Raw genomic sequence first — 26,024 nt, 5'->3', positions numbered from 1 at the left:
ACATATAGTCTTTGACCTTATTCCTGACACAAACTCCTAAAACCTTTGGAATTTTCTGTGATAAGAGCAATAAAGGTGTCTTAATTATGTTAGTGAGGTGACTTTTGGAAACCCTCTAGATAACCTACGGTTGGGGGCTGGTTGTCAGAGGAATCAACCATGTGAGTAGGAGATTAGAAATTTCAGTCCCACCCCAGACTTTTGGGAAGGGAGAGGGGCTAAAGGCTGAATCGATGCCAATGGCCACTAATTCAATTAATCATGCTTATGTGATGAAGTCTCCATAAAGTCGCAAAAGGTGGGAGTTCAGAGAGTTTAAAAGTTGGTGAACAGGTGGAGATTTGAGGGGAGTGGCATAATCAGAAAGCATTGGAGTTCTGTGCCCTTTCCACACACCTTCCGCTATGCATCTCTTCCATGTGGCTGTTCCTGAGGTATATCCTTTTTATAATAAGCTGGTAATCTAGTAAGTAACGTGTGTCCTAGTTCTGTGAGCTGGTCTAGCACACTAATTGAACCCAAGGCCGGTGTTGTTGGAACCTTCAATCTATAGGTCTTTCAGAATCTGCACATGTAACAACCTGGACTTATAGCTGATATCTGAAGTGGAGGGGACAGTCCTGCAGCCCGAGCCCTTAACCTGTGGGATCTGATGCTATTGCCCGATAGCCAGTGTCAGAATTGAGTTAACTTATAGGATGCCCGGCAGGGGTCTAAGATTGCTTCGTGGTATGGGAAACCTCCTCTTCCCTACCCCATACATGTTGAAACTGGGTCCAGAACCTTTAGTAAACAATCAAAGAAGAGGTCAATGATTGGCAGAATACCCTTAAAATAATATTTTATTTTAGTAGAGGTATTCTGTGATTTAATCCAAAAGAGGAAGGTAGAACCTGAAGACTGAGTAGATACTAAGCACATTAGGGTGACTTTCTCATTTATACCAGTTTCACTGCTTTAAGCCACTTATAAGACTAGTTTTTTTCGATTAGAAACATTGCCATCAAGCTATCTCATTCAGCGTGGTCTTTTTCACAGCGTGGAAGTGCAAAACTGGGGGAAATAAAAGTCTATTTCATGCTTAAATGGAGGCAAAAACATTAATATAGTTATCACCACGAGAACATGAGGATTATCAGAGATTAAAGTAGTGAATTTTCCCATTTCCTTTCAAAACTGACACAATGTGATTTGAATTTCCCTAAATATGGTGAAGAGCCTTGGATCACTCTTTTATATGTATGTTTATATCCTAAGCCAGTGTTTCAGGGACTCTGGCATTTATATTTGTGATTAACTCTAAAACCTATTTCCATGGGGCTTTTTTTTCCTTTCCCTTTTTCTTTCTCTTTCTTTCTTTCTTTCTTTCTTTCTTTCTTTCTTTCTTTCTTTCTTTCTTTCTGAGTTTCAAAACTGTTTGGGCCAATAAATCTTTCTACGAATGTCATATTGGTCAACATTGAGGAGGTAAATGGAAACTAATGACACTCATCAAGTTGATGATATGAATGATTTATTGGACCCAATCATTTAACACTTTCAAAAAGTCAATATTGGGGAAAGAAATGGGGCACTTATTATGGTAAACTGTATTTGCGCTGTCAGCATTCAATGATTTATTACAAACCTGTGGCTAGGATTAGGATATTATAAATGGGGGGGGAAATGGAAAGCTCATTAATTTTTTATCCCCACAGGTGGAAGACATGCAGTGGGCTAATAGAGAACACACTCACCCGGCGTCTGTCTGCAGTCTGCCCTGTAAGCCTGGGGAGAGGAAGAAAACAGTGAAAGGAGTCCCTTGCTGTTGGCACTGTGAGCGCTGTGAAGGTTACAACTACCAGGTGGATGAGCTCTCCTGTGAACTTTGCCCTTTGGATCAGAGACCAAACATCAACCACACAGGCTGCCAGCTTATTCCCATCATCAAACTAGAATGGCATTCTCCCTGGGCTGTGGTGCCTGTGTTCGTTGCAATATTGGGAATCATCGCCACCACCTTTGTGATCGTGACCTTTGTCCGCTATAATGACACACCTATTGTAAGGGCTTCGGGACGAGAACTTAGCTATGTGCTCCTGACAGGGATTTTTCTCTGTTATTCAATCACCTTTTTAATGATTGCAGCGCCAGATACAATCATATGTTCCTTCCGCCGGATCTTTCTAGGACTTGGCATGTGTTTCAGCTATGCAGCCCTTCTTACCAAAACCAACAGAATCCACCGAATATTTGAGCAGGGCAAGAAATCGGTCACAGCGCCCAAGTTTATTAGTCCAGCATCCCAGCTGGTGATCACTTTCAGCCTCATCTCCGTCCAGCTCCTGGGAGTGTGTGTCTGGTTTGTTGTGGACCCCCCCCACATCATCATTGACTATGGAGAACAGCGGACTCTAGACCCAGAGAATGCCAGGGGAGTGCTCAAGTGTGACATTTCTGATCTCTCGCTCATTTGTTCACTGGGGTACAGTATCCTCTTGATGGTCACTTGTACTGTGTATGCCATTAAAACGAGAGGTGTCCCAGAGACTTTCAATGAAGCCAAACCTATTGGATTTACCATGTACACCACCTGCATCATTTGGTTAGCTTTCATTCCCATCTTTTTTGGTACAGCCCAGTCTGCAGAAAAGGTAAGTACAAGAATGCATATGCCAACCCTTCTCTGGATTTAACTTCTTTCTTTAGGATGCTTTCCCACTTTTCTTTTGGCTTACTTATATTCTCTCAAGATGATTCAGTCTATTTTATTCTTATTCATATATATATATATATATATATATATATATATATATATATATATAATTATGAAATCCCTCAAGGTCACTTAACTTTGAATATGTGTTGACTAAGGTTGATTTTCCATGAAGAATGCTTTCATGTGTCCACCTTGGCAGAACTGAAAACTGAAAGATCTCACATTACTTTCTGGGTTTCTCTTCCCAGGTCTGTTATCTACTAAGATGACTGGTTGTTTTTTTTTTTCCTAATGTTAATTAAAAATGAATGGGAGAAAAGAAAGTCAGACATAATTCATAGGGATGAGCTATCCCAGAGATATCCCATTGCATGACAAATGCCTCCTTTTCTGGTTGTAATGTGACTCTGGGAATAAGCTGCTCCTTAATAATTATGATGGTTTTAGTTATGGAGGCAGAGCTTATAGTAGAGCAACAACCACTACAAAAAAAAGCTGAAATGGCTTAGTTCGATCTGTGCCATCTTGCTACTTCCCTTCAGCCTCCCTTCTTATCACTTTTCCATATGTGAAAGGTGATGTTGAAGGATTTAAAAAAAGATAGCAATGGGCAGTTTTACAAAAAGCAGTTTCGAATTTTTCAGAACGTGAAGATCAATTAAATCTCGTAAAATAATTTTCTTTTGCCATGAATCTCCAATTAACCTTTCTCACATAAATCACTGCAAGTAAAGAACATCTATATGTGAAAGGGAATACGTGCTGAACTGGATGCATGTAGTTTATGTCCAGAAAAGCAGAGAACTAAAGTTAAACATGAATTCCAAGCTTTGGGTAGTTTAACGGAGACAAGCTGTTTTATAAAACAAAGACAAATGCTATCTTTCTGAATGAATAGTCCTTCAGCCCTAATGTGCGTATGAAAAAGTTATTCTCTCAGAATGAGGGTTTAAAGATTCTTCCACCCTCTGTCATCAGAAGTTAGGAGGAAATCAAGCATCCTGGGGGCAATTACATTCCCTAGTCTCTAACATTCCAAGTGAGGTCATGCATGACTCTTAAAATCCCAACTAATTCAGAGGAAAAAGTACTCAACAAGGGCACAGAGAGCTCATTAGTATGAGCATTCATCCCTTACTAGATCAATGTGGCTTTCAACCATGTTTGGACAAAAAAAAAATGTACTTCAGCAAACTTGCTGCTGAATAGAAAAAATTTACCATGGGTTCCAGACCTGTGACCTTTCATGAGTGAGGTGGTCTGATAGAAGTCCATGAATATTTTATGTAGGACCAAGCACATGGCAGGAAAATAAAGTAAGGCAGTTTGATGCTCTAAACCCAATAAACATTATATTTTGACATATGTAGATAGGAATTTATTAGGATCAAACTTGTAAATTTGACTTAGGAGAGAATGCATGAGCTGGAAAATAAATCTCTCAAAGTCTGTTGGGTCTGTTTTGATATAGTTAGTTGAACTAGTCAGGGCAAAACAATATTCTTCAGAGTCTGGAAATGTCTGCATTAGGTGAATTATTAATAACATTAAGTGGTACTTGTATTTGTATTTGAACCTAGGACTGCCTTTTTTAATATACTGTTTTATCTGAAAAGGGGCCATAAGTAGTTTATTTTGCTTTCTGGGTAATGAATACTTACCCAGACAAAATCTCCTGAGTTCTGACATCTAACTTCCTTTTCTTTTTCTCTCTCTTGCTTTACATTTATAAATGATCCTCTACTCTTACTTTTCACATTGTGACTTTCAAGGGCAGTGGGGGTAGAGCAAATACAAATAAGATGATACGTCTATTTGCATAAGTCTTTCAGTGCCTCAACTTTTAGAATAAATAAAATCATGGTACGACATTAAGCAATTAGATAGTATCATCACAGCAGTGCAAGCATGCATTATACGAATAAGCATTCTTAAGGTAGTCGAAAAAAGGTGACCATTGTCTCTCCGAACTAGAATCCTGCTAAACTGGGGCTGTCCCTCAGCAGCAGTGCCAGAGGAAGGAAGAATTTCAGGGTAAAATGGGCAGGAGAATACGCTGAGGGCGGGGAGAGACGGCTGGTGCCACCGCGCCCTAATTGCCGCTGAACACGTGTCTGAGACCTGGAGTTTGTGTGTATAGTTTCAGGGACAGACATTTCCATGCCTACAGAGGTCTGACTGAATGCTAGACACAATTCATTTTTTTCTTTCTTAGCTTTGTGAATCAAAGGAAGTCAGAGAAGCACATTGTGAGACAAATTAGAAAATATGTTAAGTGGATTTATTTTGTTTTCATGATATAATGGAATGTGGAAAAGACTGAAGAATTCACTAAGAAACACAAATTGTGGGAATCTTCAGAGCATTGTAATGTCCTTAGATTATTTAGTCAGTCTTAGGAGCTACTGAATTTAGACCGGCTCTGCATCAAGAGCTGTTAAGAAGCTAAGATTTGGCTACTGAGGTATTTTATAGAATATAATTATGTGTCATCCTAAGTCTTCACATAAAATTTGCTACCTGCTTGCTATTCTCTGTCAAAATATCTTTACTATTCAAAACAGTACACAAAATGCACGAGAAGATTTCTTTTTCACGTTGCTAAAATAGTTGACACCGATATTAAAAGTGAATAAAACTCGCTATCTCTAAAAAAAAAAGGCTTTATATAAGTTTTATTGACTTGGAGGACCAAAGAGCTGGTCAGTCCTCCATTCTCATTTCTAATGCTCAGCCAATTAGCCCACGTTATCAACTTGAAGTGTTTGTAGCAGGCAGTACACACATCCATTAATTCAGTAGATCCTTATTGAGCATTGTGTCCAGTATTGTGCTTATTATTGAGCCTGTGTCAGTCCGCTTCCCTGAGCCTTCCTTGTAAGACTCAGTCTGGCTCCCGGCCGATGCCTGCCTGACGCCTGCCAGCACGAGCAAGGTGCCAGGCTCAAAGGCAGGAGAAGATGAGGCTCAAGGGCAGGGGAAGATGGTGAGGAGTCAGATCTGAGATGAGAAAGCAAACAAGAGAGCTATGCATCCTGTAACTGTATGTCAGTGACATAGAATTCATAACACAGGAGACAGCAGAAGAGCAGAATTTCTTTCGGTATGCATTTAATTATGCTTCTTAGAGTAATCTACAAAAGAAAACTCATCTAACCATACAGGTCTCTCTGAAATTATAACAGAAGTAGGAATAAAAGCTAAAATCAGTTGAATAATTTAGACAGATGTTTTGGAAAACCCCTGGGTAAAATCAAATTATAAAGGTACATTTTAGCATTCATAAAGACAGACAGCTCTGTGAAGTAAGTCTTTATTCAATGATAAAACACCATTTAATTTTCCCACTATTTTTCTCAGATTTTGAAATCAAGTTGAATCATGTTTTTCCAATAGAAATTAATGACATCATTTATTAGATTTGTACCTACGGCTGCATTCCACTAATTCCTAGTGGAATTTTCTTTTCCTATAGAAAAGTGGTGTGAAGGAAGGGTTGACACACTGAGGCATGATCATGGACTCACGCAAACTCTCATAATTGTACTGAAAAGACAAAAATAATAAAACAGAATTAGTGCAATAGACAGGAAAAGAATCCTCAGGGATGGTGAGGGGCTGTTAGGATGGCAGAAATCTCTGGAATACATATTTTACCACCTCTAATTGCACTCATAAAGCCAAGGTAATCAGACAAGGGTTATGACATTGCCAAGCTCCAAAGAGCACAGTGCTTCAACCAGATCATTGGGTGGAAACCAAACAAAACACCCTCAAAGCAGAAAAGAAAGCAAAACTCAAAAATTTCAAAAACGCCTATATGCGAAAGCAACCTTTCTTCCCTTGGTGCATCATGGTCCAGTAGCTCAAGTCAGAAACCTGGGAATTGTCTTAGACTCCTCCCTCAGCACTCTCCCACTCTTTTATTTCTTCCTCTCACCTGCAGGTGTCATCCTTGAAAAATTCCTGAGGGGAAAGAGTATCCATTTAATGTATATCTGAGTGAATATGTCTCTTAACATAGAGGCTTTCATGTAGTACCTTCTCAGTGAATGCCTACTCAATGTGTCCACAGAGTGCCTTGCACAATAGCGATCTTATATAATACTGTAATGCTTATTTACGATTTCAATTAGACTGTGATACAATGGGAATCTTATATCTTCATCTTATTGTGATCCCCATTACAACAACTTTTTTTTCAGGAAAACAAGTTTCCTCATTCTAATGATGGGCCATATTCATTTCTTTTAAAAAATGTTGTCATCACTTATTCTGAAATAGGGCTGCTAAATACGTAGGGAGAAAGGCAAAAAGGAATTATTATAGTTGTCTTAGTTCTGTCTAGAATACAGAGAACAAATGGGATTTGGTGCAATTAATCAAATACTTTTGTCTTATCATCCTTCCCTCGTTCTTTTACTGCATCTGTCTGTTGAAGGGCAGAAGAGTATGGGGGTACAGAGATGGATAATGGGACTAAGGAAGAGCTTAAGCTCTGGAGAAGGTGGATTTGGGTTCAAATCCTGACCCTGCTAAATTGGCTGGGAAAATGTCGGCAAGGGCTATACTTCTGAAGGTTGTAATAAATTCTCCTGGAGAATGCAAATTCACATGGAAAACAATATAAAGCGGTCACTTGCCATCTGTACCCAGCCCTACTCATATCCTCTAGAAAAGGCAGGAAGATGGGTGACTTCAATAAAAACAAATGCTTCTTTTGTCTCATTACGGTGTGTTTTTTGGTACTAATAGATACCTCAGGGTAGTTTTGCTGAGAATGACATGATATGAGTCATGACAGGTGTTTAGCATGTAATAAGTTCATTCCTTGTTGGCTGTTACTATTATTAGGCTATAATTTATGAGGACAGGGATCTTATTTGGTTTTGCTCACCATTATATCCTCATCACCTAGTTGAGGACTGGGCCAGCATAGAGTCTCAAAAAAAATGTGTTTAACGACTGAATACATTTATATTTATCCAGATAGTTGTCTCAATTTCTCCAGCCTTTTAGACCATGTCTGTGCAGCACCCCCACTCAATGTGTTTTCTAAAATATTAGAGATTTACACCAGGGTGTATATCATCCATATTAAGTAAATTAAAGAAGGCAACAAGATCTGTAGGACCCAGAGAATGGGAAGGGAGGATTGTTCCTGCGGCAATGCGTAACTGACTTCCTATATTTAGCCAGAAATACTGGAAAGTGTCATCAGAAATCAATTGCTGAAATATGTTAAATTTGAAAAGTGAGTAACTCTAACAAGAGCTGTGAAAGGTAGTTCTGAAAAGAATGATAAAATTACTGCTGTAGGGAAAAGTTGAGATGAGAAAAGAAGAGCCTGAGAACCCTGTCAATATCACCTAAACGACGATGGAAGTGATTTTTGGAATAGATCAGACCAGAGTAGTTCTCCAGCCACACCTGTCTCTCAGCATTGCTTCATTTCCTTCGACAGGAAGGAAGTGGAAACAGGATAGATTTTTTCTTTCCTAGTCAATGTACAGTCATTTGAAGCAGATGCCTTTGAAGGCTTCAAATAGATGCCGCGGTTTCATGGCATCTATTATCGTGATACCTATTTCAGGTACGGTGGAAGATTGTGTCCAGACGAGATGAGTCATACCGCACTAGCATACCAAACCAGAGTTGCAGTCAACTCCAGAAGGGGAAAACCGAATAGAAAAGGGAAAAGGAAAAGCAACCAGAAAAGAAAACATTTATGTAATCTCATTTACGCAGTCAGTTAAAATGATATGCTTGTGAAGACACAGAAGGAAAAAATGAAATAAGAAGATTCTAGGGCACAGCGTAGGCAAGCCTGTTAAGTGGCTCTCCTAGAGAAGGCTGCCTTAGCCAGGCTTATTACTTTTTTTCCGGTTGTGCTCCATATTACCACTGCAGAAAATTGCCAACTTACACATTTAGGGCAATTCTTTTGGGGATGCCTATCTTATCTGACAGTGTAAAGAAATATTTGCTCAATGAACCTTGCTTAGATTCCATGATCCTACTTTTTTGGGCTCTGAGGATGCTGTGAGGCCTCGGGCTACTTAATTTAAACATTTGGCTGTTAGTGAGACTGTAGTATTTACACATTCATCTTTTTTTTTTAATTGAAATTGAATTTGCAAAGGGTTTGAATTTTCTATGCCCAAATTATAATAATTTAATCAACTATACAATTAGATAGTCAACCTGGGAACTTAGTCCTACAGCTAACTCATCTCATTAAAATGGTTTAGCTTTCTTAATATGTTTAAAAATCTAGACTACTAGATTTGATTAAGACTAAAGTATGAATTTTTTCAGTCATAGTGACCATGACCTTATTTCAGAAATGTTCTGGGGGAATGCCATACAAATAGACTAAATTTTTCTTCTATATAGACAGAACTTTAATGATACCCCAGACTGTTGATAGTACAGAATGCAGTGACTAATTTACTTGTATAACTTCAGATTGCATTTTCCGTGATTCAGTAGATGCTTATATCTTATGGAGCACACAGGGTGCCAGGGAGAGCAGATTGCAAGCAAATAGTTCCTTTTGGCTGTAACCATATCACATTTGTATGTTATGAAATTATTTTTTAAATCTCTAAATGCAGTATCATATGGGTTAGTACCACCCACCCCAAAAGTGTAGAAAATATTTAACCAAATATTAGTATAAATTCCAGTTTATCAAAAATAAATGCAAAGCAGAGTTATTGGCATCATTAAAAGAAATATAAAAGAAGAAACTTAGTCTGGCTTCTGGTTCACAATATGGGCTGGCATGAACATATATATCCCTTCCCTCTAAGGCAACAGTGAAATTTAAAAAATAAGAAAGAAAAAAAGAATGAAAGAAAAGAAAAAAGAAAAAAAGGAAGAAAAAGAGGACAGGAAAGAGAGAAAATGGGAAGAAGCCATTATATTTTTAGAGCCAAGATAAGATAGAACAATTTGGGAAAAGTCTGAAAAATAAAAGTCAAATGGGTATGATTTATAGAGAAATTGAAAGAAGGAAAGCACAACCCAAGAGACACAAATGGTTCTTACCATGACAGTTTCAAATAATTTCTAACCCTGGAGTCAGCATAAAGACCGGACATGGGCATGGGAGTGACCATCAGCAAAATTATTTAAAAAGCTACATTTCGAAATAGCTAGTCCAAGTGAGCTTCTCACTTTCCCTTTCTGTTCCAACTTTTTAAAAATGTTTATTTATTGGGGTGTCTGGGTGGCTCAGTTGGTTGGGCGACCGACTTCAGTCAGGTCATGATCTCACGGCTTGTTGAGTTCGAGCTCCGTGTTGGGCTCTGTGCGGACAGCTCAGAGCCTGGAGCCTGCTTCGGATTCTGTGTCTCCTTCTCTCTCTGCCCCTCCCCCACTCATGCTCTGTCTCTGTCTCAGAAATAAACATTTAAAAAAATTTTTTTTAAACCAACATTTTAAATAAACATTTAAAAAAAATTTTTTTAATGTTTATTTATTTTGATAGATGGAAAGTGAGCAAGGGAGGGGCAGAGAGAGAGGGAGACAGAGAATCCCAATGAGGACTCAAATTCATGAACCCTGAGCTGAAACCGAGGGTCAGATGCTTAACTGACTGAGCCACCCAGGAGTCCCCTCCTTTCTGCTCCAATTTAACAAGGAGAAAGATTACAGGTATTAGAGAATTCTACTCTCAAGAATGGGAATTATCTGATGGTAGGATTATGTTAGTCTACTTGTGTGGGTATAAGGTACTAAGAAAGAAACCACGCAGAATTTGAAGTAACTTTATTTCAGACAGACATGAACAGGTGGGCAATAAGAAATACATCTTCTATACAAGATAGAGATATGATAAAGGTCTCAGCTCTTAGATAAAGTTCCTCCTGTGGTAGGTCGTTTTGTATGCCTTTATCCATGCATCTTCAAGAGAAGCCAGCTGGGTACAACTGTCACCAACGTACACAGGTGTGTGGTCAGCCCTCCCATCCAAGGAAAATGGACCCCACCAATAATCCTTATCAACCAACCTGGCCCTACATCATAATCATACAACAGCCAAGGATGTCGTGGTAACTGAAGACCCAATGTCGTTGTTTAAAAAGACACATACACACATACAAACACACACATACACACAACAAAACCAGGGGTAATTCAGAAAACGCAAGAGAATTGTTAACAACAGAATTTTAATGAGTGTTCCAGAGAGAATCCAGAGAATATTGAACATACACACATGCATAGGTTGCTGTGGAAAAGATCAATCAGAAAATAAGAAAATGACCCTAGAAATTAAAATATGAATGTGAAAATAAAAAGCTGAACAGTTGAATGTAAATACGGGATAGCTTGGGTTAAGAGTGGAAATCTGAAGGGTGAAATCAGAGGAAGAACCAAGAAGAAAAGGAGCAAAGTGAAAAAAGGAAATCTGAGCAAAAGTTAGCACACCGCGGGGTGCCTTGGCGGCTCAGTCGTTGAGCAGCCGACTTCGGCTCAGGTCATGATCTCACAGTTCATGAGTTCAAGCCCCGCGTCGGGCTCCGTGTTGACAGCTGGAGCCTGGAGCCTGCTTCTGATTCTGTGTCTTCCTCTCTCTCTGCCCCTCCCCCACTCATGCTCTGTCTCTCTCTGTCTCAGAAATAAACATTAAAAAAAAATATATTTTTTAAAAAAGCACACTGTGAGAATGGATGCAGGATTCTAAAGTATATCTAATAAGCATGGAGAAGAAGAAACAAAGAAGGAAAAGAAATGGCCAGACAAAATAAAATAAAATAAAAAACTAGAAGTTTCACAAATTGAAGAAAGACAATTTTTAAAATCGAAAGGCCCGCACATCTCAGTAAAATTGCATTAATTGAGGGAAAATTCTAAGAACTTTTTGAAGGGAGAAAAGATACATACAAGATATGAAAACCAGACCTCATATGCCTCCCTGGATTCTAGAAGGCAATGAGCAAAGACTTTCTAAGGGAAAGTATTTTAAACTTACAATTGTATAGCCAGCCAAACTATCAATCAATGTGAGGCTAAAAATGTATGTGGCTCAGAAAATCTGATGCCTACATATCTCATATATGAATTATTCTAGATGTTATCCAACAAAATAAGAAAAGCATATCTGATATGAGATGAGTAACAGTGGCATTTCATATAACCTCGAAGAAATGAAGGTATTTAAAAAGGGATTATAAAAGGATCTATTGGACCCTAGTGTCTAATTACCCTTTAAAAGGTAGAGTTTTAGTAATTATGGTTATTCTTTCTCTGCAAGCCCAGTCTTGCTACCTGGATGAATCTGAAGGGAATAACATTCAGTAGCCATATACAAAAATCACTTACTTTGTTAGAAGAAATCTGGAAACGAAATACAGAAATATGGAAATGAATGTTAATATTCATTAATATTAATATTGTAAGCCCTGTTAAGTTAAAAATATTAACACAACTTTAAAAACTTGGGTGATGACTAAAGAGGGGCAATAGAGAAGTTGTGTAGGCATATTAAGTCACTCACCTTTTACTGAGAGCAGTCAACAGATACAATCCAAAATTGATAACCCAAGAGATAAGTGCATGATTTAAACCACAAGAAAAAACAAAATAAAACAAAACAAAAAACATCCTAAAATGTGTTAATTCTCTAGAATAGCATCAGGATATGGGAAGTTGGGTGATGGAGGGTTTTTATTTGAGAAATACTTAGATTTTATTTCATTTAATAAATTTACTTGATAAACATAGAATTGACTGCAAGAGAAAAGTTTAAGTGAAAGTCTCAGGAAAAACCTTTCTAAGACAACATGAATGCATATTCTCATATTGGGGCTTTTGGTATGTAATGTGTATTTTGTGAAAATCTTTCAGATGCAGAAACGAGTGAGGGATTTTGAATTTGTAAAATGACATGAGATTTTTTGATCGTCACAGTTTATAAATTCCCTCTTTTTTAGGATTTAGTAATGCCATTACTAAATAAATATTTTTAAGGGCCACAATTTAAATATTTGTTTACAGTCAGTGATTACATTTGGTTAGAAATATTTGTTAAATGGAGTGCCTGGGTGGCTAAGTCGGCTAAGCATCCGACTTCGGCTCAGATCATGATCTCATGGTTTGTGGGTTTGAGCCCCCGCATCAGGCTCTGTGCTGAGAGCTCAGAGCCTGAATCCTGCTTCAGATTCTGTGTCTCCTTCTTTCTCTGCTCCTTCCCCACTTGCTCTGTCTCTCTCTGTCTCTCAAAGGTGAATAAATGTTAAAAAAAAATTAACTTACAAATATGTGTTAACTGCTATATGAAGGGACCCTTGCTTGGTGTTTAAGAAAAGTAAAGATGAGTAAGAAGTTTGCTATCAAGTTGTTTAGGGTCAAGAAGGGGGCCAAACCAAGCACATGGATGACCAATACAAGGCAGAATAACATAAATTGAGGCAAAGTGCCTACTCTGAGGTCTTGGGGCCACAGACAGAGAAGGAGGAAGGTAGCATATCCTTTTGAGGGATCAAAAAAGTCTGCATGAAAGAGGTGGAAATGAAACAGGTAGTGTGTAAAACCTGTGACTGAAAGGAGTGTTCACCATAGTCACAGGGAGAGGTGGGTGACCTATCCATCCCAACGTGCCCTGTTGTTAATATCACTCCTGTTATCCTGAAAAAGTATTTTGGGCACTAAATTATATTGTTACTCATAAAATACGATCAGATAACTGGCAGCCATTTTGTGGTGGGACTTAGGCCAAGTTTGTACTGCATTTGCTAGGAACTGAAGTATATTTGAATGTTTCTGAGCATGGATGTATTCTCAGCACAATTCCATTTTGTGAGATTTGTCTGCCCAGTGGTGAGTCAGATGAACTGTAGTGTGCAAGGATAAGAGAAAAGACAATAGCAAGATTATTGAAGAAATCTAGGCAAGATATATTGGGGGCTTGACATGTGGCAGGGGAAAATAGAAGAGACTCATTTCCAATTGAATTGGGAATGGAGGAAGACAGAGTAGGAGGTGAAGCGTTGGCACTGTTTGGTCTTGTGATTCCTAACATTCTCTGTGGCTGCCAGTAGGACTCTGTCTAAAAAAACTTAAAGCAAGAGTCTGTGGTTTTTCCTCTGGTCTGAGCTAAAGGAGGGAAAGCAATTCTTTTCAATTGCTAATGACTGCATCTAACCAAGTATGGAGAAGGATATTTGGGCCAAAATAGTGAAGTTGGGTAAAAAAATCAGTTTGTGGGGATAAAGGCAAAGGTAAGGATACGAGGAAAAAAATCTCTGGTGGACTATGATTTTCAGTAACCAAATCTGCTACAACATTCAAATGAATTTTGATAGTTGAAATGAAAAAGCAAATTTGTTAGAAATAAAAGTTAAATCATTTCTAAATGACTATTAATCAATTTAAATATATCATCACTTTTGTCATTATGTAAATTTGGGTGTTAAATGGATTTTTATATTCCAGTAATCTTGGGCAAATTTTAGGGTAATTTTGGTTTTCTGTTTGTCATGGTTGTGACCAGATTCAGTCAGTAGTCTTTCCTTTACTATATATCCCCTTTTTCTATAACTTTGGGCACCTTGCATACAAAAATCTGAAGAAGCCAAATTTCAATTATATGTTTTTCTCTCTAAAATAATTCTACAATGTGATGTGGTGAATCCATGTGGTAATCTGCAAGGTTCTACATTGCAGCAGTGTTCTAAATCTTGTTCACAGGGAGTGATTTTGAACCAATCAAAACCTACACCACTAACTGTAAGTTTATTTGTTTGTTTGTTAAGGATGACTGGAGGTTGTTCTCATTTTGAAAAAAAAAATCTTCTTAGTTCAAAAATTGCAATCAGTTGAATGTTCTCATTGGAATTTTAGACTCGCTGAGTTATTTGCGCAGTCAAGTTATCTCCAGAAAAATACCAAGGACTGTAATGTTTTCATCTGTCCGTTGGCCCAAATCCTGTAGAATACAGCTCCTAGTATAACCTTTGCGAGTGTATACCAACACACAGATTTCACACACCATATACATACAGCTTTGTAGAAGATTTCATGTTCTCAGGCAAGATTAAATGTCATATGTTTCTCCTACCAGCTGTTTTTCTCTAAAATTCTCATCCACACAAATTGAATTGAATTGAAAATAGTACTGGTAGATTGTGAGCCTGTCATAAACCCATAAAGTGTTTACATCAGCAGCTTATCACTGTAGCACTGTCCTTTCTTCAACACAACACTTTCCTCGTGTTAAAATGTCCAATCAAACTGCAATGTATTGAACATTTGGTTAGGAACTGAAAGCATGAAATAAAGAATTATATGTGGAATGAAAAAGAAAAATATGTGTAGAAGGTGGCAAGAAAAACAGCAATGACTAGAGACAGTCCATACCATAGCATCATAAAGAATATGTCTCCACAGAAAGCTCTCAAACTACTTCTACCACACTTATTATTTTACAGTGCATTTATAGAGAGAGCACGCAAACATTTGTGATTGCAATGATACCACCATCTTATGTTCTATCCCCTCCCCTGCACTCTGGGAGGCCATATCGCTTTGCATCTCTTGGTGTTTCTTTGCCTCCTTGATCTCATCTTCCTTCTGCTCAACTTGCCCCTGATTTTGGCCTTTCTCCCAGGCACCATTCCCGTCGAGCCCTCGTCATTCACATGGCTTCTGCTATAAAAGCTACACTCATGGTTTTGAACGGCTTTCTTAGTGCCTGCTCTTTTACATGCACACAAATGTTAAATTAAACAATCCCAAACCAGAATCTGAAAGCAATCCAAAACCCAAATTGTGAAATTAAGATACCTAAAACCCAAATTTATCATGTTTGAAACAATCGCTATTTAGTGAATGCCTCCTATGTGCCAAAAACCAGGCTAAGCGCTTTACGTGTAAATGATCTCCTTTCATCTCTAAGAGAAGCAGAGAAGTTAAGAATTTTTGCGACCATGAGGTGTGCCTGGGGCTGAACCTATTGTGTTTGACTACAAGTCTCATGATTTTAGCTGCTGCTTTATATTCTCCATTATGCGTAATCTTCATGTTTATTCCCCTCGTGTATCAACATTATCTGTTTTTCAGAGCTCTAAACTTGAGAGCTAGCACAAGATTTCCTCTTCCCTTTTCTCATTTATACTCTGTCAACAAATTATATTACTCCTTTGAAACTGCTCCTAGATCCATTCTTTCCTTTCCACTTCTAAGGTCAAATCCTTACTCTAAGGCTTCTTCAGTGACATAAGCTGACCTTCTGGACTTGTACCTTGAGAGTGACTTCTAGATTTCTGCCATCTGATGTTATTCCATATGCTTCTTCTGCTTTGTCACTCTTTAAAAAATATTTACTCAGTCAGTCAATTTTACTTAACACCTTTATTCTGCTCAATGCTGAGAACATTGAGGGATGTGGCCTACCTTCATGCATCTAATAGGGGAGACCCCTTTTAAACTGGTAATTATAGAATAGTTACTAAATAAAAATTGTTATAGTTGTTACCAAAGATGCTAGGAAGGGTTCTTTTTTTTTTTTAAAGTTAACATGTGCATAAAAGGAAACTGAAAAACACGAAAAGCAAAAAGCAAAGTCATCCATAATCACAAGCAGTTTACAGTTTGACTTCTAGGTCCCAGAACTTGGCTATGAAGGGTTCTTAAACTAAAATTATTTCCTATTGACTATTAACTTTTCAAATCTTGTCTTTCTACTACAGCCTGTCATTTCAATGAAACCAGTCTTCTTACCAAATCAACCAATCCATAAAAATCTTCTTTAACTTACAAAACATTACAGATTCTGAGCATATATGGACTCTCTCTGGGTATCCATTATTTTACGTTTCCAAATTTGTGTTCTGTGTTCTTGGAGCATTTATGCATCTATGGTTGTATGTATGATTGTATTCCACAAACCCTCTGGGCAGAGAGAATAAGCATAATTCTTTTGTGTTCTTCCTGATTCTCACTTCTTGCTAACCCCACAATGGCTGTCAAAGTAAGTTGCGAATAGTTGTCAGCTAAAAGGTTGTTGTTGAATTAGATGAACAGGAAAATGATATACACATTTTCAAGCCAATTCTGAGTCAGTATGTGCCAGAAAGTGAGTTAGACAAAAGTGGGGATATATTTGGGCTGAATGGTTCTTATCTCCTTCACATCTCCGTAGCGTTGATAAAGCAAGTTATCTCCCTGAAACTCAGTCTCCTCATCTATAAAACGAGGGCTTGACTAGGCAACCTCTCTTCCAACCTCATTTGGAATGTTAGAGCCTAGGGAATAATTGCCTCCAGGATTTTCTCACATTTCTCTGAGGTCCCTAATTCTAAGATGCTCTCATTATAAAATTGCCAGTTACATAAGAAATGGCCAAGCACTTGGAGGAGTGACCTAACTTTTAAGCAAATGCATGTGAAAATTATTATGTATATGTAGCGAAGGATGCAGATTAATGCATGAAGCATTTCAGAAAACAAATGTGCTTGAGGCAGCCATCGGTCTCACAAACCTTAATCAAGTGCATTCACATCAACATAGCACGATACAGAAGTATGATCCAGAATCTGAATTACTTTTCCAAAAAGCCCTATGGGGCATGTACTCACACCATATGTTTCTTTCAGTTTTACTGAGATATCTTAGGCAGGAAAATGAAAAAGGCAACTCAATACTCGATATTCCACATTAATTTATAAATTTCTTTGCTCTCTAGTTGAAAAAACAAACAAGAAGGGAGAGTTATAAGATACAGCCGACAGTAGACATCTTCTAGTTCATCTGATTTTGCTAGTTTAGCTTTTATGTACCTTTTCTTTGGAACATTCTATTCATCATTACTCCTTGTTTATCATTCAGATCATTTCCCCAGCTAGAAATACATGAGCCACTGGCTGGAAGACTTTGATGTGACCCCAGAGAAGTTAATGTGTGAAGTAATCTCTTGTTAGAGATTGATTTTGATTTCACCTCACATTAGTGAGTTCCTTATCCCCTTCTACCACATTTTCTTTGTACTTCTAGTCAATGCAGTATCATAAATCCCTCTGCCACAATGCCTTAGGAAGAGAGAAGGAAATTATGTCTACTAAGTAGCCCTCTTGTGACAAATCATAGCGTTGGTAGCAAGAGTCAGTTAAGTTTCCTTGTATACCTGTGAATTTTTTTCCCCATTTTATTTTTTTCCCCTAATTTCACTCATCCTGTGGACAGTGGAAGAAAGCTGATGCTTTCAAGTTCTTTTGTAACTGAAAAATATAAAAGCTCTTATTCTCTTGAAAAGTAATTTATGATAGTTTAAAGACTTAATTCAAGTATGGAAACCATGTAGGTGACAAGAGTTTTCTTCCTATTGGTGGTGAACCTTATAAGACCAACAGAGAAATATGTGTATATTTGTCTTGAAACATAAAGGACATATTTCTAGTGCAGAAAATATTTTAAGGTCAATTCTAACCACAATGTGTAATAGTTAGAAATTGGGCGCTAATTTAAGTAACATCCTGAGAAATTAAATTGCATTCAGTCTAGTTGCATGGGGGCAGCATGGTATGGTGGTTACATACAAGTCTTGCTTTGACATTCTGCATCTTCTTCCTTCTCTACATTTTGTGCTAATGCATTTGGGTGCTTGAGACATTTTAAGTTTATATTCTTATTATGTAAATCTGCCCTAACTATAGCACCCTATCCTTTTAGTGTAGACCTAGTCCCAAGCAGATAATAGATGTTTCATATTTTCATCTGGTTTAATAGATTGGGCCTAATTATTCAATACCAATTATTTCATGATTTTGTATTTAAAGTCAAATTATTTTTATGACTGCAATATGACTCTAAATAGTACTAGAGGAGATGTTACAAGTTTGTTTATAAGTTGTTTTTATTTTTATTTTTGTTTGTTTGTTTGTTTTGGTCCTATTCCCCACTCTTTAATAATATATTCTATCAGGAGATACTCATTAACTGTGTGATTTAAAAAGAAAATTGTGGGGTGCCTGGGTGGCTCAGTCGGTTAAGCATCCGACTTTGGTTCAGGTCATGATCTCATGGTCTGTGAGTTCGAGCCCCGCATCAGGCTCTGTGCTGACAGCTCAGAGCCTGGAGCCTGCTTCAGATTCTGTGTCTCCCTCTCTCTCTGCCCCTCCCTTGCTTATGCTCTGCCTCTCTCTGTCTCAAAAATAAATAAAAACATTGAAAAAAAATTTTTTTAAAAATTAAAAAGATAATTGCTGTATTTGTAATATATGATTAAAAGCATGAATGATATATTTTATGGAGGAAAACAGCCTCAATTTAATGTCAGTCAATGGAAAATACCTTGATAGTGAAATTCACTTTGATATAATTCCTAGATAAAGTATATAAAGGTCAAACCATTTTTGAATTTACAACCCTCATGTTATAAATTCCTTAAGCATTACTTCTTTTTCAAATTGCTTCACATTCTCTTTTTCAGAATATTACGGTAATTTAAAACTCTTCTATATGATCTGGTATTATACCAAAGGGTCCTTTTTCTTACCACTTCACTACTGGTTTCCTACTGTGTGTTAGGAAGGCATGGATGCTTGCTTAGGTTAGTCTCGTATGCCAAAGAAGCATGCTTCCTTCTGATTCCTGTTAACCAAATATTGATTTTCAGTCATTTAAAATCTGAACAAACTCCAGCTTTTATTTGAAACCATTCCAATATCATCAATTGCATTCATATTTGGGTTTTAGTTTCCTGTAAGAGGTCTTACCAGATGATTCCACAAATTCTCTCTCAGTTCTCCAGGGGAACAATGTCCAGAGTTTCTTTTATCAGTGCTTTTTTAGCAAACCATAGCTTACAAAGGGATTCTATTTTTCTGAATAGCTAAAATTCCCTTTTTCATATTTTATTCCACAGTTTCAATATTTTACCTTCGTTTTCGAATAGTTTGTCCATTTCAACTAATCTCTCCCACTGCTGAAATGAAATCACACATATAATAACAACAAAAGAAGAGCTACATACCTGTATTTTAAAATATAATTTACCATAACATCCTGAAATCTCAATGCCTTCGAATAGTAAAGCAAATTTGGAAAATTTTATATGTATAGAAGGAAAATTATAAATATTTATCATATTAAAATATTCTGTTTCTGTATGGAGTGCTGATAAGCAAAAAATATATCTATTCCATTTTATATCTCAGCTCAGTATATATTAAGTCATTTCCCAAACTTACTTTTAAAAAAAAAATATAAGGTAGGGCTGTCAGATTAATTAAATAAAAATTCAGATAGTCAGTTAAATTTTAATTTCAAATAAACAATGAATAATTATTTTGTATAAATATGTCCTGTGCAATATTTTGACATACCAAAATATTATTTATTTTTAGCTGAGATTAAAATTCAACTAGGTGTCCTGTATTTTGTCAGGCAACTCTATACTAGGTTGATTAGACTAGATTTATGAAACAAAGATAAATAAACACGAAGTTAAAGTCTTCAAATTATTTGCTGTAAGAATTTAGTAAAGCTTTATGTGTGTATTTAAGGCACAAGAACATTAATTAACAGTGCAAATATGAGTTTAAGTTACAAGAAAAAGTACATCAAAATAGACCAGTGTTCCTTGGATAGGTGACTTTAAAGCTTGATGACTAATAGTTGTGGTGATTGGAACAAAGGTCTCCCACAGACGTGGACATTCTAATCATTGGAACCCATGAGTGTGTTATGTTACATGGCAAAGGGGAATTAAGCTTGCTAATCGACTGACTTTAGAATAGGTAAATTATCCTGCGTTATCTAAGTGAGTCCAATGTAAACAAAAGGGACCTTAAATACGGAGAGGGAGATGGTGTCAGTAATGCCACCTGACAAAGGTTCCACTGGCCATTGCTGGCTTTCAGGATGGAAGGGGACCCTGAGCCAAAGAATGCAGGCAGCCTCTAGAGGCTGGAGAAGACAGTGAGAGACCTCCAGAAAGAAAGCAACCCTGCTGACATCTTGATTTTAGCCCAGGGAGACCCATTTCTGTCTTTTGACTGCCAGAACTGCAACATCAATTTATGTTATTTTAAATTACTGGGTTTGTGATCATTTGTCACGCAGCAATAGGAAACTAATACAGTAGGTAAATATTATGTATAGTCGGTGACTCCTTGGGTGATTTTCTGCTGTTTTCAGACATGGCATACCATTCCTTAAAACCAATTTTCTTATAATATTAATAATAATGAATATGTAAGTATGTTTAATGTTAAAATATGTTTAAAGTATAGGGATGCACACTTTGAAACATAGTATATTAAGCTGATATGCTGTACATTAAACATTTTAATTTACATAAACGTATGTGCATAGTGAGTGAAGCTGCTTTATCTTTGCATTCTTTTTCATATTTAAATATCTTATTTATTTGGCACAGACAAGATTGGCTTATATTCTTTACTGGCACTTTTTCTTGAGTAGTAAAGAAATACTAAATTTAAAAAATGTGTTTATTCCACAAATGTATATAACAATAAAAAGAAAAGGGCAATGAAATATGAATTGCCTTCCATATCTTCTAAGTTCATTAGTGTGATAATCTCCCTTTTTTAAAACAAAGTATATACTTTATTTTTTTAATTTTGTTAACGTTTATTCATTTTTGAGAGACAGAGAGAGACAGAGTGCGAGTGGAGGAGGAGCAGAGAGAGAGGGAGACACAGAATCTGAAGCAGGCTCCAGGCTCTGAGCTGTCAGCACGGAGCCTGATGTGGGGCTCGAACTCACTGACCGCAAGATGATGACCTGAGCTGAAGTCCAAGGGTTAACTGACTGAGCCACCCATGTGCCCCACAAAGTATATATTTTAGTTATAAATATAAAACACCCACCTTATAGGAAATGGAAAAATGGAAAAAAGAAAAACAAAGGCACTTAAATCCTACCATCTAAAGTAATTGCTGTAATCTGAGAGAACGTTTTCTTCCAAAAGTAGGTTTTAAACACTTTTGAAAGAAGATTATGTAATATAGCATCTATGGATCCAGTAATATACCAGGTATATTTAAATTTTTTCCTGATAGTAGACATTACTTCCTTTGAATTTTCACTATTATAAATACGTTGGAAACAAATTCCTTATCTAAATATGATTTTCTACAATTTTCATTGTTACTTCAGGATAAGTTCCTTAAATAATTATAGAATAAAACAATAGGGCAGTTTTGTGGATCATAATGTTCTTTCTCAAGCTAATTCATAAATTAGTGATACTAATTCAAACTGGTATCAACACTAAAGAAAGTTACAGATTTGGTGCATTCTTAAAAGCCTTTGTATATATATATAGTACTGACTTTGGGTATGCAGATCTGGCTTTGAAGCCTAAAGTTTCCGAAGTCCGAATTGTTTAAACTCTATTGTACACCTTCCTTTTAAGCATCCTCTCCACCTTCATCGAACTGGGCTACTATAAAACCACACAGAAATGGAAATACACCTTACCCCACAGGGGGTGAAGTCCTATGGCTTGTTGGTATTGCAATTCCAAGTCAACCAGAGAAACACAATCAGATGGACCGCAAACTCCTCTGCAGCACTGCCGTTTAAATGACTAACTACAGAGCTCCTTGAGGCCTGGCATCCTCTTCTCTTTATCTCTGTGTTCCCTGTACCCAGCACAGTGCTTGACACATAGTAGATAGGCAGGTCATTTTTGTGGAAGTAATGAACCAGTGCATAAGTGCAGGAACAAGGCCAACTCTATTCTCCCCATGTTGTTTCTTTTTAGAACCTGATCACGGAAATAGTGTTCTCAACACACCCTGAGAGAATGTTGAAAAACACTGTACGTGGGCACTTTTCATTTATGAAGAGAGTTGTACATTTCATAATATACACCTCTGACTGTGATGGATTTGGCATGGTATGTAATCTATTTAGGTTGATTGAGAATTCATTGTGGACCTACCGGCCTCTAAACCTCCTTCCTCTCACTACCTGGTTCCTCAGTGTTTTCATTCTTTTTCTTTATTTTATCACCCAGAAAACAGGTTCCACCTGAGTTCAGACCCATTTGTCTAAGGATAAAAGCAAAGAGAAGAGAAGAGAGGGGCTGATCAAGGAAAGCACAGACTGTGACCTGATAGTGGCGGTCAGTTGAGGGACTGGAGGTGAACATTATACTGACAGTGTTAGTGCAGACTGGGAAGCGGTTCTGGGAACCTGCAGTTCCCGGCTGCATGGTTCAGTTCTGTCATTCCCAGCCCTGAACTTCCCTGAGAAGTCCTGGTTTAAGAAATACTAAACCTGGAGCGCCTGGATGACTTGGTCAATGGAACATCCAACTCTTGATTTTGGCTGATCCCAGGTGACGGGATTTAGCCCCACAGAGGGCTCTGCCCTGCACATGGAGCCCTCTCGAGATTCTCTCTCTCACTCTGCCCCTCCCCTGCTCACACACGTGTTCTCTCTCTGTGTCTCTCTCTCTCTGTAAAAAAAATAAAAAAATAAAATAATAAAATAAAATAATAAAATAAAATAAAAATAAAATAAAATAAATAAAATAAAATAAAATAAAATAAAATAAAATAAAATAAAATAAAATAAAATAAAAATACTAAACCTGAAATGAGGCTGGTAAAGCCAGTGATGGGAAGTCAAAGCTTTTGAGTTTGGGTATTCTGAGTTTCCTCAGGCTTTGACAAAACAACCCATGTGGAGCTTCCTGATTTGATGCCTCCACAGACAGGTGCCAGGGTTCCTCATGGAGAAAATGACCCAAAGCTTCAGGATGGGGACTGCACCCATTCATTCAATAGCAAGTTGTTCTTTTTTTCCCTAAAACAAATTCTGTCTCCACCATTTGCTAGCTATGAGAGTTTTAGTAAGTGATGTAAATCAATTAAGCCTCATTTAAAACGACCTGTGTATTGGAGGCAATAATTATCTACCTCAAAGGGATGTTGGAACATTGAATTAGATATCTTTCAAGTGGCTGGGAAATATTAAGCACTCAATTAATGGCAATAATACTTACTTTTAGTATTACTTGGTTATATTGTGGTTTCCACACTGCATTTAACTTCATAATGTCCTCAATTTGTAATTGATTTCACAACTTAATGTGGGGTTTTATTCAACTCCCCCTTGTATGTCCAGTTTAAATTATTTATGATCATATCAGCCATTCTGTGGACAAATACATACTTTGTGAATCTCACAAAATGATATACTCTGTCTCCTCAAGAGTCTATCTTTCTGGTAGCATAAGCAACATCTCACAAATAAAAATCCTGTAATATCACATTAGCTATGCAGCTAACCATTCTCTAACCAGTCATGTATCTATTCTAATATTGTAACCATAAATTATAAGAAAAAAATCATTAAAAATAACATTTTTTCTCAAATATTTATTTTCTTGCCCCTGTTTTCTGTGTCCCAATATGCTTCCCAAGTTTATTCTGAAGTCATCATTTGTCTCCCCACCCCACCCTCCCCAGGATAATTAGGAGTCAGTAGCAATTAGTTAATTTGTTAAGTCCCCACATGTAGGTTTGTGTCATGAAGAGACAACCATATATAGATCACCTTGGTCAGGTCTGTGTAGAGCCACTTCCATTGGTTCCCTCCACTCATATGGTTTCGGTGTGTGCAAACACAATTATTGTCTGATATTTATTTACTAATAGTACTGATTCACTTAATAGAACAGAATTCCATATAGTTCATGTCATTCTAGGATCACAAAATTTCTTTTAACTTTTCAATGTTAATTATATTAGAGAGAGAGAGAGACAGAGTGTGAGCAGGGAGGGCCAGAGAAAGAAGGAGACACAGAATATGAAGCAGGCTCCAGGCTCTGAGCTGTCAGCATAGAGCCCAACATGGGACTCAAACCTCAAACGAGCCACGAGATCATGACCTGAGCCGAAGTTGGATGCTTATCTGACTGAGCCACCCAGGTGCCCCTATTTTTTTTTAATATTTATTTATTAGAGAGCGTGAGAGACATAGCGTGAGTGGAGGAGGGACAGAGAGAGGGAGACACAGAATCCGAAGCAGGCTCCAGGCTCTGAGCTGTCAGCACAGAGCCTGACGCAGGGCTGGAACTCACAAACCACGAGATCATGACCTGAGCTGAAGTCGGCCAACTGAGCTACCCATGCACCCCACAAAATTTCTTTAAATTTTCCCTATAGATGTCATCCATTCTTCAAAACACATGCTAGATCATTTATTTGAGAGGCAACTCATTTGATTTAACCAACATAACCTCTCTAGTTGATGACAGTAAACAAATCTCATTCATTTATAATACCAAAAAAATGCATGTATACAAAGATATAATGAAACATGAAATTTAGGCCAAGAGCTGAAGTTAGAAATGTGTTCTTCCTCAATTACAACTAATGGATACTCTAAGGTGAGGGTTTATTAAACATGCTTACGTGTTGCAGTCCTATACTTGCCCTTCCTGTACAGATACTTTTCAACAATGATTAAAACAATAACAATGAAGGAGATTTCCTACTGAAGAGTGACGACAGAGAGAGGGAGGACCCAGAGCCCAGAAAAGATATCTGGATTGATAAAACTGGGGTTATTGTTGAACATATTGTAAACTTGGAAAATTTGGGGGTGAATCACACACCAAGTAGAGTCATAAAGGGGGAGCGGTTAGGTACAGCAATGTTTCTTGCAAAGAGAAGCATGCCCCCACAGAAGGAACTGTTACCAGGAGCAGATGCTTCATTCAGGCCGTGGCTATCATTCGGAACCTGGGCAAAGGAAAGTTGATACTTAAATACTGCCAGGAATGGAGGGAAAATGTAAATAAATCGGATTTCAAAAGAGAAGAATGCAGGAGGGTAGGCAGAGAATGTACTGATCGAGAAGCAGTTATTGACCCCCTGCTATTTGCATTTGGGCAACTCAGAGAAGTTCCCCAAAGGAAATTACAATGTATTCAAGGTTACAGTCACTAACAACAATCTCTAATTATGTAAGAAAAAAGGATATATCTATAGCCAATATTTATTGAGTATGCCAGGTACTGATCTAACGAAATGTTCTAAATGTATTAACCCAATGCATCCTCACACTGCTGCCATAAGATGTGTGCTGTTATTATTCCATATTATAAGATGAGATGGGTAAAGAAATTGACGTGTAGAGAGGAAGGGGTGAAGCTAGGTAAGTGGCAGAGCTGGGATCTGAAGCCATGCTGGCTGGCTTCAGAATCAGTTTCTTAATCACAGTGCAGTCTGCCATGAGGAAAATCGTGTGGGGAAAGTAGAGGTGGGAGAAGGATTTATTTGATCTTGGGTGATTTGGAAGACTCCATTGAGAACCTGTTAGGGTTGGACTAGCT

General features: G+C 37.5%; 1 protein-coding gene across 5 annotated transcripts in view; it reads left to right on the top strand.

Moving 5' to 3' along the window:
- Positions 1–26,024, top strand: part of GRM8 (glutamate metabotropic receptor 8) — a 759,959-nt gene that overhangs the window by 677,421 nt on the left and 56,514 nt on the right. For 4 of the 5 annotated variants that reach the window (XM_019452624.2, XM_019452622.2, XM_019452625.2 and 1 more), the window contains exon 9: positions 1,698–2,633. The exons of the other annotated variant lie outside the window; for it this stretch is intronic. In XM_019452624.2, the coding sequence (XP_019308169.1) occupies positions 1,698–2,633 (936 nt within the window). The remainder of the gene's footprint in view (positions 1–1,697; positions 2,634–26,024) is intronic. 5 annotated transcript variants of the gene reach the window in all.

The sequence above is a fragment of the Panthera pardus genome, unplaced genomic scaffold, assembly GCF_024362965.1.
Source record: "Panthera pardus isolate Hobbes unplaced genomic scaffold, ASM2436296v1 HiC_scaffold_8, whole genome shotgun sequence".
NCBI lineage: Eukaryota > Metazoa > Chordata > Mammalia > Carnivora > Felidae > Panthera > Panthera pardus.
The sequence above is the reverse complement of the archived record's forward strand: the minus strand, read 5'-3'. Positions and strand labels throughout refer to the sequence as shown.